General features: G+C 42.8%; 1 protein-coding gene across 2 annotated transcripts in view; it reads right to left on the bottom strand.

Annotated features, from left to right (window-relative positions):
- Positions 1–15,906, bottom strand: part of colec11 (collectin sub-family member 11) — a 43,425-nt gene that overhangs the window by 15,897 nt on the left and 11,622 nt on the right. For both annotated transcript variants that reach the window (XM_072251166.1, XM_072251167.1), the window contains exon 4: positions 9,449–9,520. In XM_072251166.1, coding sequence (XP_072107267.1) covers positions 9,449–9,520 — 72 coding nt within the window. The remainder of the gene's footprint in view (positions 1–9,448; positions 9,521–15,906) is intronic.

Here is a 15,906-nt window from a genome sequence, read left to right as displayed (position 1 = left end):
ACAAAAACTGTTGTAGCTGGACCACTGCTTTTGTCACTTTCATGATTCTTCTGAGCAGCATGGTCCTTCCTAGGGCCAACATCTAGAGACACGAAGGCTGGTACCAACACCTGTTTGCCCTCTGTTGGGGAACAGTTGATGGCGTATAGCATGGAGGCAGTTGTGGCATCATCCAGTGCCTTTCTTAATTACCCTTCATTGGGCTTCATTGTAGGGGGCATGGCATGCAAATGGAGGATGGATCTCCAGTCAAGTTGTAGTTCTCTCAGCCACTCACATCTGCACAATACTGGTCATCCCGTTTTTACAACATACAAGCCCAATGTAGCTTCTTGGTTGTTATATTTCACTGTTACAAATCTCATTCCCAAAGGAATTATCTTTTCTCCAGTATAAGTTCTTAGTTGGATAACTGCGGGCTTCGGTTTAGTATCTGTGAAATCCATAAGACCATAAGATATAGGATATAGGCCATTTAGCCCATCAAGTTTGCACCACCACTTCATCATGGCCGATCCTTTTTCCCTTTCAGCCCCAATCTTGTGCCTTCTCCCTGTCCGTTCATTCCCTGATTAATCAAGTATCTCAACTTCTGCCTTAAATATACTCAATGACTTAGGCTCCAAAGCTGGCAATCACTCTCTGGCTAAAGAAATTCCTCCTCATCTCTGTTTGAAAAGGACACCTCTGTATTCTAAGGCTGTATCTTCAGTTCTCAGACCACCCCCCCACCATAGGAAACATCCTCTCCACATCTACTCTATCACGGTCTTTCACCATCTGATCAGTTTCAATAGGTCACCTCTCATTTTTCTGAACTCCAGTGAGTAGAGGCCATCAAACGCTCATGTGAGAAGCCTTTCAGTCCTGGATTCATTTTCACGAAAATTTTCACAAATGTTAGCGAACATCATTTCTAAGTTAATAGACCCAAACCTGCTCACAATACTCCAAGTATTGCTTTATAAAATCTCAACATTATATCCTTGTTTTTATATTCTAGTCCTCTTGAAATCAATGCTAACATCGTATTTGCCTTTCTCACCACTGACTCAACCTGCAAATTAACCTTGAGGGAATCCTGGACAAGGATAACCAAGTCCCTTATCACCTCAGATTTTTGAATGTTCTCACCATTTAGAAAGTAGTGTACCATTTTATTTCTTCTACCAAAGCGCAGGAGAACATACTTCCCAAAAGTGTATTCTACCTGCCACTTCTTTGCCCAATTTCCTAATCGGTCTAAGTCCTTCTGTAGCCTCCCTACCTCCTCACAACTTCCTGCCACTCTACCTATCTTCATATCGTTCACAAATTTGGCCACAAAACCATTTATTCCATCAAAGTTATTGACATATAATGTAAAAAGCAGTCCCAACACAGACCCCGGTGGAAAACCATTAGTCACTTTGTGGAATGACTGAAACAACTGAACGAGTGTCCAATTCCAGTTTAATTAATTTGCCATTCATTTCTGGTGCAAGCCTTATTACTTGTCTATTGTTAGCATTCACATTATAAATTTCGAGGCTGTGCAGTTCTGTGACATTCTCATCATTGCATTTTTCATCAACAGCATGCACTTTTTGAAACTTGTCTTTTTATATTGTTCTCATCTGGGAATGTACCCAAATGCAAGGCAGACACTGAAGCACAAGGAACAGGACTTGACTAGAGTAAGGACGTGACAGGTTTCAGGCAAGGAGCAGGGACAAGAGCGCAGACTTGGGCTAGGGAAAGCGGGACCAGGGCTAGAAACCATGGGCTAGGAGACAAGGCTTCGACTCTGAGCCCGAGACTGGACAAGGATTCAGAACCTGGGTCTTGCCTCGGGCTCAGACCCCGGAACCAGGCAAGGTCATGACATGGCTTCAGGACAGGACGTGGCTGGGGTCTAGAGGCCTGAGCTTGGAGACAAGACAAGGCTCGGACTCCGAACCCGAGACTGGACAAGGACCCAGAACCTGGGTCTTGTCTCGGGCTCAGACCCCCAGAACCAGGCAAGGACATGACATGGCTTGAGGCTGGGATCTTGGCTTGGGGTCCTCAAGGCTTGGCGTCTTGGGTCGAGCTTGGCTTGGGCATCTTGGGTCGAGCTTGGCTTGGGGTCCTCGAGGCTTGGCGTCTTGTGTCTTGAGCTTGGCTTGGGGTCCTCGAGGCTTGGCGTCTTGGGTCTTGAGCTTGGCTTGGGGTCCTCGAGGCTTGGCGTCTTGAGCTTGGCTTGGGGTCCTCGAGGCTTGGCGTCTTGGGTCTTGAGCTTGGCTTGGGGTCCTCGAGGCTTGGCGTCTTGTGTCTTGAGCCTGGCTTGGGAACCTCGAGGCTTGGAGTCTTGGGTCTTGAGCTTGGCTTGGGATCCTCGAGGCTTGGGGTCTTAGAGTCTTGGAGCTTGGCTGAGGGATCTTCGAGGCTTGGGTTCTTGGAGCCTGGCTGCGGGATCTTCGTCTTGAAATGCGGAGGCTGATAACTCGGAGGCTGGAGCTGAGAGACAGACTGGGAACTGAACATCTACATAGAGCCAGGACTTATCCTTCAACAAGCCAGAACTCATCTTTAACACAATACAAAATGAGACAGGACAGAACATAAGCATAGAGCCGGGACTTTATCCTACGACAAGCCGGGACTCAACTTCATTTCCACACCAAGGTGGGACAGGTCCCCCTGTTGGGTAACAGCAGGACAGCCAGACTTACCCAACAGAGGCAAAGACAAGACGTGTCCCCCCCCACAGGGCAATGGCAAGATGGCTTGACTTACGCCACAGAGGCAAGGACAAGGCAAGACATGACCCCCCGCAGGGCAACAGCAAGACGGCCTGACTTACTCCACGGAGGTGAGGACAAGACATGACCCCCTCCCCCACCACAGAGCAATGGCAAGACGGCCTGACTTACCCCACGGAGGCGAGGACAAGACAAGACATGACCCTCCGCGGGGCAACAACAAGGCAGCCTGACTTACCCCACAGAGGCAAGGACGAGAAGAGACAAACACCAAAGAACAACAGACAGTTCCATCTCTGCTCCGGAGTAGCTCCAAGTCTCAGTTCGGCCAGCAACCTCAGCTGGCTACGGAAACAGCCAGATCCCTATCTAGTTTGGAGTGGCTGGCAGCCACTCAGCTGGCCCAGGAAACAGCCAAATCCATACCGCAAAGACAGCTCCAACTACTGACAGCAAGGCTCCATGAGGGGATGGTTCACCAACGCAGCCTAAAGATGGCAATTGGCTGTTTTAGCCTTCCACCAGCAGGTTGCTCCACGGGGGACTGACAAGACAAACCAGCAGCCCACACTCAATCCCAAGGCTACTTATATTGCAAGCCCAAAGATAGGAATCAGGCGCCATTGATTTAGTCAAACAAGGGACAGCTGGAAGACCCAGAGTCCTGAGTCCATGGACCGGACCGTGAACCGGAATGGGGACGTTACGGACTGGACCATGACACTTCTCTATGCAGTCCATTTAATTTTATCTGCCCGAAATGCCCTTTGTTCTGTTTATGTCCTAGTTTGTTCCACAAACTAAGCAATCTCCTAGTGTATTATTAAATCCCTTACTGAACTGATAGTTAAAAAAGGCAGTAAACAGAAGAATTCGTGGGTTCATAAAGAGTGAATACTGGGTGATAATAATCATAAATAAAAGCAGAAATGGCTGGCTACATTGGAAAGGTTGACAACGTGGATTACATGAGTAATTGGCCCATATATACTGAGCTAACTCAACAAAACTTTGAAGCAAATGAAACAGGCAATGAGAAACAAGTACCATTTTTGCTGAGTGCATTGGTTTAAAGGCATACAGTTTGCCTTGAAGATTAAATGCTCCAACAAATCAGCAGAAATGAGCTTTGCAGATATTGTTGAAATAATGCAGGACCATTTTGAACCAAAGCCATTGTTGATTGCAGAATGCCTTAGGTTTCAAAAGTGAAATCAAAAGAAGGGGAAGTCCATTTCAGCATATGTGGTTGAATTAAAATGATTGTCTGAGTATTGTCACTTCAGTAATGGGCTTAATGATGCTTTGAGAGATCAGTTAGTTTGTGGAATCTTACAAGAGGGCAGTCAAAAATAGATCCTAACTGAATTATTTTTTTGTTTGTGCATGTGTATTCAATAGGTCGGTGCTGTCTCTGGGTCATTTTAAAAATACCTTGTCACCAATGTTTTGTTTTGAAGTTACAAAACATTAAACTAATTCAAAGGAAGACACAGGAGTCTGGGAATGCAGGTCTAACTTCAATCTTACTTTTAGCAATTCACATATTTTTACATATAACCTGTAATTAATTATTTAAATGAACAAGGATGCTTACTCAAACAATATATGAGGGGTGATTGATAAGTTTGTGGCCTAAGGTAAAAAGAGGTGAGTTAGTAACTTCAAACTTTCTGCATAATCACTCAGAGAGTGGAACTGCATGTGCATGTAGCGAGAGCTGTATAACTCATCTCTTTCTACCGTAGGCCACGAATTTATCAATCACCCCTGCTGTGGACACTTTCTGGAGGTCCAAGATCCAATACGCTCCACTACTGTTGGACTAAGTGTGTAAATGTACAAGGGGACAATGTTGAAAAATAAATTTGCTAGGTTTTCTAAAATTGACTCCTTCTACCTTAGGCCACGAACTTATCAATCACCCTTCATATATCTATATATATACAAGCTTACCCAAATATTATTTAAATATTAAAAACACAACAGAAGGGCCTCATTCTTTAATCAACTCAGCTTTTCTTTCTAAATTTCTCTTGCTTTTATTCTTTACCAATAAATTATGTTGTAACCTCAAATCTTTGTATAAAGATAAGGCCAAATTGCATAGATTTTAATCAGGGCCAATTTTGATCTGTGCATCGTAGTCTGTTTTCAAACCTTTCCCCATCTGAAGATAGTATTTTGTCTTCACACCATGTGTGACACATAATCAAAGATTCTGCCCACCCTGGACGTTTTCTCTTCTCCCTCTATGCACTGGGAAGAAGATACAAAAGCCTGAAAGGACATAACACTATGCTCAAGGACAGTTTCTGTAATGTATGGATCTATTTCTTTTAGAGCAATGCTATGCGTGTGTCTTGATCTGTTGTTTGTGCATGTGTATAGCGCTCTCTCTTGCTGCAATGTGAATACATCAGTTAAAGCCATCTCCAGCATGTGTGCCTTTATTTAACTTAATATTGCACAGACACAATAAATTGGCAACAAGTATGAACTTGAATGTCAGAAAATATCACAAACCGTTACAGGACGAGACAGTGAGAGGTAAGTGTTGAATAGTCACAGATCCTAATAAAGGGACGCACGAGTACAGCACAGTAGACAGTGAAAGACACACAACTAGCAAAGGTAAAGTGAAAATAATGTGAAGATAGCTTTAGTTGAGTAAGTTGATGAATTTGATAGTGCTAATGAAGACTGGGAATCATATATTGAAAGGGTGGAACTGTGTTGTAATGTGAACAACATGGAGGAACAAAAGAAATCCCCCACACTTAGCTTAATGGGTCCTAGGACGTATGGACTCTCACACAACCCAGCAAGCAAGACATTCAACAAAATTGTTACAGTTTTACAAAATCACTTGAGCCTTAAACCATTGGTAGAACACTGGTAATGGCTGAGAGATGTAGATTCTGCAAAAGAAACCAGTCAAAGGATGAAACTATTTCTGAATATAACTGCAAACTTTCCCAGTACTGTGATTTTAGAGATGGCCTTCTGATGAATTAAGGAACAGCCCTTGTATGTGGCATGCCATAGTCAAAGCACTGAGAAGAGGCTACTGGCAAAAAGAGACCTAATGTTAGAATGGGCATTGGTCATAGCAATACTGTTAGAGACTGCAGCAGAATTACAGAAAAGGAGGTTAGTATGTGAAATGCACAAGATGTCCCCGAATGGTGCAAAGAGCCAAAAATGTTATCGATGGAGCAAATCTTCCCATGATGCAAATGACCAATGTTTCAAGGAAAAAGCTTGCAGAAAGTGTCACAGAGGAGGTCACATAGAGTGAGTGTGCACAATAGAAAAAAAGCATAACCAAGTGAAAATTTTGGAACTCAAAACTAAAGAAATGCATAAAATGACCGAATGTGAAACAGAATCAGACAAAACAGAGCCTGACGAATGTGATGTGTCATGTATAGTATTACTGAAGCAGATCACAATATAATATGTATCACAATAGATGTGCCTGGTATAAAACTGAAAATGGAGCTCGATAATTCCAAAGGCTGACTAAAACAGATTGTTTTCTAAGATACCATTAGAGACGATGTGAATGGTTGAGAAAAATCCAACTAGATTGACACTAAGTCAAAGCTCTCAGCATGGCATCAACAGGCAACTTCAGCCCAAATGTTAGCTCTAACCAGAGACTTGTCACAGCTGTGTGATGCTAATGAGAAGGTGCTTGAGAAGGGAATAGATGGGCCGGCTGTTGGCACAATGACATCGGTGCCAGACCCGGAAGCAAAGGTTCCCAGGTTCGAAACCAGTCGGGTCCACTCCCGAGTATGCTTTCCATCCGTGCCAGGTTGAGTGTAGAGATCGCAACTCGACCTCGTAAAATAAAAGGAAAAAATACTGCGAAAAAGTCTGTGTGAGGAGTGGTGTGCCACACAGTCTCTCTCTTGCTCTGCGCCTTATAAAAAGCCAGGAAAAAGATATCATCACGGACGACACACAGACTCGCACACACGCAGGCACACACAAAAAAAAGAGAAGGGAATAGATAAACAGATTGAAGACTTGGCCAAAAGCTGTTCAGGATGCCAAAAGGTTCAAAATGCACCCCTACAGTCATCGTTACACCCATGGAAGTGGCCAGCTTCACCATGGCAAAGAGTACATATTGACTTTGCTATTCCATTCATGGACTCCATGTTTCTGGTTGCTGTGGACCCTCATCCAAAGTGGCCAGAGGTGATACCAATGAAGTCAACTTTTATGTGTGTAACTCAGCAAAGATTGGTTCCACCCTGAGGACCATTTTTACCAGAAATGGCTTACCAGAACAAATTGTGAGTGACAACGAACCACAATACAAGTCAGAAGAATTCCAACTGTTCATGAAGAAAAATAGCATCAGACATTTCAAATCAGCTCCTCGCCATCCAGCAATGAATGGGTTAACTGAAAGGTTTATACAAACCTTCAAGAAGTCCATCCAAGCGATAGACAAGGCGGACATTTCTCTACAGCACAAGGTTGACATCTTCCTTTCTGTGTATCAGAACTCAGTTAATGCGATGACTTCCTTTCTGTTCATGAGCAGAAATCTGAGATCTCGCACAGTCCTCCAGAAACCAAACCGACGGGGGGAAGTACAGAATAAATAGTTCATCTAGTTGTCATGCATCAGCCAGGAGCTTTGAGGTTGGACGGGAAATCCTAGCATCTGATTACTGAGAAGACAAGTAGACACCAGATATGATAACTACAAGAACTGCACCACTCAGTGGATGTTGGAGATCACACATGGGGACATCATGTGGACCAGATCCTGGATGTTCAACCAAAGAACACACCTTAGTTGAGTGCATCCAACAAGATGGACACATTATAGCCACCGGACTTACCTCTCAGTGATGGCCATGTCACCGACAGCAACGTGACTCTGACAGCTGAGAACGTTGTCTGAGACAAGACACTTACTAAACCTGAGGCCACTCCACAGGTCCAGAGGCACTACAAGAACGCTGATGTTGACAAGACACCTTTCAAACCTGATGGCACTCCACAAGTCCAGAGGTGTTATCCTGGAAGAAACAGAGCACCACCCAGAAGACTGTATCTTTAGTATAGTGAAATTAGTTATGGACCGTAATTGTGAAAACATGTTTATTTGGAACATGGTTTACAAAAGGGAAATTCTAAGTTTTGTACATATACAGTTTTATGTTGCATTAATCTAAAGGGGAAGGAAGTATAATATATAGATCTATTTCTTTTAGAGCAATGTTCTGCATGCGTGTTGATCTGTTGTCTGCGCATGTGCATTGCTCTCTCTCTCTCTCACACTCTTTCTCTCTCTCTCTGTAATGTGAATACACCAGTTAAAGCCATCTTCTGTGTGCATGCCTTCATTTAATTGATATGTAGTTGTGCACAGACACAATAGTTTCCATCCTGGCCTGCTGAGTTCCTCCAGCATTTTGTGTGTGTTACTTGGATTTCCAGCAGCTGCAGATTTTCTCTTGTTTGTTATAGGACTATTGAACGTTTTTCTAGTACTACAAGGTAGACACTAGACCACATGAACTACCTTGATGTGATCTTTTACCTTACTGCTCAGCTGCACTGCATTCCTCTGTACTGTAACACCTTATTCTGCAATCTGCGGTCGTTTTACCTTGCATTACTGCAATTCAACATTGTAATGAATTGATCTGCATGGATGGTATGCAAGAACAATTTTTTACTGTACCTTGATACTTACCAATAATAAACCAATTTACCAATTTTAGAAAAATTCTCCGGATAACCGTCACAGATCAATCAGGATACTTTAAAATCTGACATAAAGCATTTTCATGGTTTTCTGAAAAAAAATTGATTGAAAAATCTTGGAAAACATAACAAGATGGAAATCATCCCATGTTGGATGAGAAGTTCCTTCATCTCAGTAAATTTGATGGAAAATATGCTTAAAGGTCAAGTCTCTAATTAGGACAGAGAGGGTCTTAAATTTATCCGTATTAGTTCAATATTGCATATAGAGGCGACACTATATAGTCTAATTATTATCAAACTGTCCTGTAATGACCCAGTACAGACCATTCCACATAGATTGAGAGAAGTCATGAACTGTTCCTCGTTCATATTAAGTTTAATAATCTCTAGGGTACTAATGTTGACAGCAGTATCATATCAGTTTCTTTTACAAGGATGGCAAGACATGCAATGCAAAAACACTTACAGAAAAAGTGTTTTTCTTTATGGAGGCTGGTGGAAGGAGGAATGAACTCTGATGGCACAATGGGGTTAACAGCCTCAAATACTCGAGGTTAGGCTTGTCATGAGAGGCAATTTGAATGAGATAGCAGAGAACAGCTGGTATCTTTCAAACAAAACTTCACCACAAGTGGAGAAAAGGATAATGTAAAAACTAGTGAGTGAACATTGCCAACAAGTGTCATCCCAACATAACTTTCACTCTGGGAACAAAGCTTAGCAGATTCTGTTTGTGTTTTTACACATCATTTTCACCAACTCCAGCCAAGCTATGAGTGAGACAGAGGTTTAATCATTAGAATGGATAGCAGTTGAGAGAGTGAAAATTGTCACTTTGACAGAAATAAATCGATGACCAATGTAGCAAAAATGATTTGAGAAAGTTTATAGCTAAGAGGATCACATCGCTTAGCAGAGGTAATAATATAGTCGGTGTTCAGCCCAATGTTGTGTCTATGACCTCGACGTAATAAATAAAGTACCTTTTAAGCCAGCTGGGCCAATTTTACCATGGCGACCAACCATGCCTTTAGAGCCTTTTTCACCCATAGGTCCTGGAAAGAAAAAGTCATAGGTTATTCAATATAATCTTTCCAGTTCAGGGGATTAAATTTCTTCATTCTTCAAAAATTTCAGAAATGTTTATCAAGAGCATGAAGAGATGAGGAGGAATCTCTTTAGTCTTTATGTATGTTTAAGGCAGAGATGTATATTTAAGATTCTTGATTGTTCAGGGCATGAAGGGATACAGGGAGAAGGGAGGAGATTGGGGCTGAGAGGAAAATTGGATCAGCTATGATGAAATGGCACAGCAGACTTGACGGGCCAAATGGCCTAATTCTGCTCCTATACATTGTGGTCTAGCATATTTAGTGTGTTTGTGCTTTTTTTTTTACAAAAACTCTCCAAGCTCTTGAGGTAAATTTGGAAGATAAATCTACATTTCTGATTACTAGCACCCTAAACTTCTGGGGTATGTACACACAGGCATAATCAATGAGATGGGTATTCTGGTCTTTACAAAGAATAGGTACATCACAAAACTAAAGTTGGAGGTGTCTGTAAATTATGTACATGAATATAGATTCATTTTAGAGTTATAGAGTCATTAAAAGGGAGAGCACAGAAACAGGCCCTTCAACTCACTTAGTCCGTGCCGAGACATTTTACTAACAATAAATCCTGTCAAAGCCATATCCTTTAAGTCAGAGGTTCCCAACCTGTGATCCACAGATCCCTTGCTTAATGGTATTGGTCCATGGCATAAAAAATGTTGGAAACCCCTGCTTTAGGTGATCTTAACTGACTCAGTTAAGAACTAATGAAAGATGTTTTCATAGCCAGACTTCTATTTCCCTTTCTTCAGTATGTGGAAAAACAACCCAATGAACTTCTCTTACACTTGTGCTGGAAGTGTTCATACAATTATAACAGAGGGAGAATTTTAGAACAATGACTTAGAAGAAACTGGAGTTGATGGTAGTCCCTAGTTCTTTGAAATGGCTAAACACTTTCACTAACAGTATCTTAGGACTTTACAGAAACAGGGTTAATGATCACGCCTCTGCCAGAGCCTCACCACTTCTGTTAAAAAGTAGCTATAGCTGAGGTTTGAACTTTTGTTCCAAAACTTTGGAGGTCCACACAGATTTAAACAGAAATAATTCAAAAACTGACATTTGATCCATAAATACAAATACATATAAACACATGGAATAACCAGCTAGTCATAAAAAAATTCATTCTCTGGCTATGTTAGTGACGACTTCCTGTCCTTTGTTTGAAACAGAGTGCCAGACCACTTACAAGCAGTGTTCTCTAAAACAAGCTCTTGTTATAGCTGGTGAGCTAATGACCTTTGAAGATTAATTTATGTTCAGATGACATGCAGTGGTGGTTAGACTGCTTGGGAGGTACAAACAAAGAGGCACAGTTTGTGGGAATTTGTTGATATATCAAAATTCAAAAGGCACTGAAAAATAATTATTTGCTAATGAACTAGGCTGCAAGTAGATTTAAATATCCCAACTCTTCCATATGTACGAAGGATTCATACTCATTCAGTGTAAATAGTTACAATGGGATCAGTGCCCTCCCGTTTAGAACATAGAACGTAGAATAGTACAGCACAGTACAGGCCCTTCGGCCCACAATGTTGTGCCGACCCTCAAACCCTGCTTCCCGTATAAGCCCCCACCTTAAATTCCTCTATATACCTGTCTAGTAGTCTCTTAAACTCCACTAGTGTATCTGCCTCCACCACTGACTCAGGCAGTGCAGTCCATGCACCAACCATTCTCTGAGTAAAAAACCTTCCTCTAATATCCCCTTTGAACTTCCCACCCCTTACCTTAAAGCTATGTCCTCTTGTATTGAGCAGTGGTGCCCTGGGAAAGAGGTGCTGGCTATCCACTCTATCTATTCCTTTTATTATCTTGTACACCTATATAATGTCTCATCCCCCTTCTCTCCAAAGAGTAAAGCCCTAGCTCCCTTAATCTCTGATCATAATGCATACTCTCTAAACCAGGCAGCATCCTGGTAAATCTCCTCTATACCCTTTCCAATGCTTCCACATCCTTCCTATAGTGAGGCGACCAGAAATGGACACAGTACTCCAAGTATGGCCTAACCAGAGTTTTATAGAGCTGCATCATTACATCGCAACTCTTTATCTCTATCCCTCAATTTATGAAAGCTAGCACCCCATAAGCTTTCTTAACTACCCTATCCACCTGTGAGGCAACTTGCAGGGATCTGTGGACATGTACCCCTAGATCCCTCTGCTCCTCCACACTACCAAGTATCCTGTCATTTACTTTGTACTCTGCTTTGGAGTTTGTCCTTCCAAAGTGTACCACCTCACATTTCTCCGGGTTGAACTCCATCTGCCACTTCTCAGCCCACTTCTGCATCTTATCAATGTCTCTCTGCAATCTTCGACAATCCTCTGCACTATCTACAACACCGCCAACCTTTGTGGCGTCTGCAAACTTGCCAACCCACCCTACTACCCCCACATCCAGGTCATTAATAAAAATCACAAAAAGTAGAGGTGCCAGAACAGTTCCTTGTGGGACACCACTAGTCAGGATCCTCCAATCTGAATGTACTCCCTCCACCATGACCCTCTGCCTTCTGCAGGCAAGCTAATTCTGAATCCACTTGGCCAAACTTCCCTGGATCCCATGCCTTCTGGCTTTCTGAATAAGCCTACTGTGTGGAACCTTGTCAAATGCCTTATTAAAATCCATATAGATCACATCCACTGCACTACTCTCATCTGTATGCCTGGTCACCTCCTCAAAGAACTCTATCAGGCTTGTTAGACACAATCTGCCCTTCACAAAGCCACGCTGACTGTCCCTGATCAGATCATGATTCTCTAAATGACCATAGATCCTCTCTCTATGAATCTTTTCCAACAGCTTTCCCACCACAGATGTAAGGCTCACTGGTCTATAATTACCCGGCCTATCCCTACTACCTTTTTTGAACAAGGGGACAACATTCGCCTCCCTCCAATCCTCTGGTACCATTCCCGTGGACAACGAGGACATAAAGATCCTAGCCAGAGGCTGAGCAATCTTTTGCAGCCTGGGGAATATTCCATCAAGTCCCGGGGACTTATCCGTCCTAATGTATTTTAACAACTCCAACACCTCCTCTCTCTTAATATCAACATGCTCCAGAACATCATCCTCACTCATATTGTCCTCACCATCATCAAGTTCCTTCTCATTGGTGAATACCGAAGAGAAGTATTCATTGAGGACCTCGCTCATTTCCACAGCCTCCAGGCACATCTTCCCACCTTTATCTCTAATTGGTCCTACCTTCACTCCTGTCATCTTTTTTTTCTTCACATAATTGAAGAATGCCTTGGGGTTTTCCTTTACCCTACTCGCCAAGGCCTTCTCATGCCCCCTTCTTGCTCTTCTCAGCCTCTTCTTAAGCTCCTTTCTTGCTTCCCTATATTCCTCAATAGACCCATCTGATCCCTGCTTCCTAAACCTCATGTATGCTGCCTTCTTCCTCCTGAGTAGATTTTCCACCTCACTTGTCACCCATGGTTCCTTCACCCTACCACTCTTTATCTTCCTCACTGGGACAAGTTTATCCTTAACATCCTGCAAGAGATCTCTAAACATCGACCACAGGTCCATAGTACATTTCCTTGCAAAAACATCATCCCAATTCACACCTGCAAGTTCTAGCCTTATAGCCTCATAATTTGCCTTTCCCCAATTAAAAATCTTCCTGTCCTCTCTGATTCTATCCTTTTCCATGATAATGCTAAAGGCCAGGGAGCGGTGGTCATTGTCCCCCAGATGCTCACCCACTGAGAGATCTATGACCTGACCTGGTTCATTACCTAGTACTAGATCTAGTATGGCATTCCCCCTAGTCGGCCTGTCCACATACTGTGACAGGAATCCGTTCTGGACACACAAACTCTGCCCCATCTAAACCCTTGGAACTAATCAGGTGCCAAACAATTTTAGGGAAGTTAAAGTCACCCATGATAACAACCCTGTTATTTTTGCACCTTTCCAAAATCTGCCTCCCAATCTGCTCCTCTGTATCTCTGCTGCTACCAGGGGGCCTATAGAATACCCCCAGTAGAGTAACTGCTCCCTTCCTGTTCCTGACTTCCACCCATTCTGACTCAATTTCAATTAATTTTATATTTTCTTTAGTTACTAACAAGAAACTCATGATTTTCTGCTCTGGCCCTGAAAAAATCGGGAACAGATAAAACGGAATTTCTGACTCTGCTTCTGACTCAAACTCTGTAGTTTGATCATGGCTGACACATATCTCAACTCCAACCTAACTTAGATTCATGCTTCCTAATACCTGGGACCTAACAACAAAAATTGTGTCAATCCTAAAAATTGGATTAGTGTAGAATTAGTGCAAATGAGTGGTTGACGGCCTGCAGACACGTTCAGTGAAGGTTCCAATTACCCCAACAAACCCAACTCTGCACAGGTTCCAGTGGAGATTCACAGGAATAACCCCAGAAATGAAAAACTCAAAATATGTGGAGTATTTGATGTCTCTGAGGATGTACTCGATGGAATTCAAACCAATGAGGGGGAAATCTCATGGAAACTTCCCGGGTACTGAAAGGCATGGATTGAGTGGATGTGGAGACAAGGTTTCCATTGGTTGGAGATAATAGGATCTGAGGGCACTACGTCAGAATAAGGGCAGATCCCTTTAAAACTGAGATAAGGAGGAATTTCTTCAGAGGTTGATGAATGGCTAATATGAGAAGGCAGCAGAATGAGTTAGAAAACATTGGGCTTGACTGAATAGTGGAGCAAAATTGATGGGCCAAGTGTCCTGGCTCTTTGGTTATATCTTAAGGTCTTATAACCGTTCATGGGGATAGTCTTCAGGGCCCAAAACTGTGAACTTCTATTCGATTTTGCAGAAGAAGGTATCCCTTTCTCTTTATTGATCTAATTCCAGTTTGATGATTTACCCCTCATTCCCAGCTCTACACCAGACAAAATATTTGGCAACTGTGTTATTGTGGATTAAAATAAACCTGAAATTGACTTGGTTTTCTTCTCTACTTTTGTTAACAATCATATACTTTATGTACACTTTATGCACACTTTATGCAAGTTAGGTTTGCGAACTCAAAAATGGCTACCCTCAGAGACGAGAAGCAACATCTTATATTCCGTCTGGGTGGCCTCCAACCCAATGGCATGACACCGATTTCTCCTTCTGGTGGTTTTCCCCCCCCCCCTTCTGCTTTTCATCTTGTCCCTTCTCTGGCTTTTTACTTCTTCTCTCCTGCTTATCAATTCTACCTGGTCTCCCTCCTCCTTCCCTTTCTCCTACGATCCACTCTCCTCTCCTATCAGATTCTTTCTTCTTTAGCTCTTCACTTTTCCCAACCACATAGATTCTAGCTAACTTCCTACACCTTCCCCCCCCCCACCTTTATATTCTGGTGTCTTTCCCGTCCTTTTCTGCCCGAAATATCGACCTGATTATTCATTTCCATAGATACTGACTGACACACTGAGATCCCCCAGCATTTTGTGTGTAATCTTTGGCAAATGACCACATTTGGAAGACAAATTGTTCCAGGCACTATTTTGATGAAGGTGTGTACGTAATGAATATCTGCCTGAACTAATGCTGATCTGATGCCAATTCTATCCTGGAGCTCAGCACTCCATAAGTACCTTCTGTTAACACTGCATGCTGGACAAAGCAGCACCACCAGTGTTTAAAGTACAATGTAGTTGTTGGTTGGGATCTTCTGGCTGTAGCTACTGTGCAACAGTCGAGTTTGCTGTGCATCAGGAAAAATTTGCTATTTTTGTGGGGATACTTAGATTTGCAAAGCTCTGCATCTCATGCGGATGCCAAGGCTTCTCCAGAAATGAACTGCTCCGGCTTAAGGAAAGCCCGTGACTGAGAAAAAGGCAGAACAATTGCACAGAGGAAAAGGTGGGAGATTGGTCTAGTAGAGGTATTCTCCACCGGCAACCACAACCACACAGCATGATTGCCAAAACTTCAGCTAGGAACATTTGCACTTCATTAAGGACAACCTTAGCGAGCTCTTCCAAAGGCCATAGTTACAAGGATCAATAATAGTCAGCTTTCATCTGGAATATGATATGATTTCATGGAGTCAGCAACAGGCCCTGGTTCGTGGAGTTTGCACCACACCAGTCCTACACCTGTATCATATTTTATTCCCTTCACATTCCCACCAACTCCCCCCACCCACCCACAACCCCACCGGATCTACCATTCACCCACACATAATTTACAGTGGCCAGTTTATCAGTGGTCTTTGAGATGCGGGAGGAATCCAAACAACTGGGTGGAACCCACACAATTAGAAGAATGTGCAAACTCCACAGAGACAGCGCCTGAAATCAGGGTTGAACCCAGCTCTCTG

Source organism: Mobula birostris, chromosome 2 (genome assembly GCF_030028105.1).
Source record: "Mobula birostris isolate sMobBir1 chromosome 2, sMobBir1.hap1, whole genome shotgun sequence".
In the NCBI taxonomy this organism is placed as follows: domain Eukaryota; kingdom Metazoa; phylum Chordata; class Chondrichthyes; order Myliobatiformes; family Myliobatidae; genus Mobula; species Mobula birostris.
Note: the sequence above shows the minus strand (reverse complement) of the source record. Positions and strands in the feature narration are given on the sequence as shown.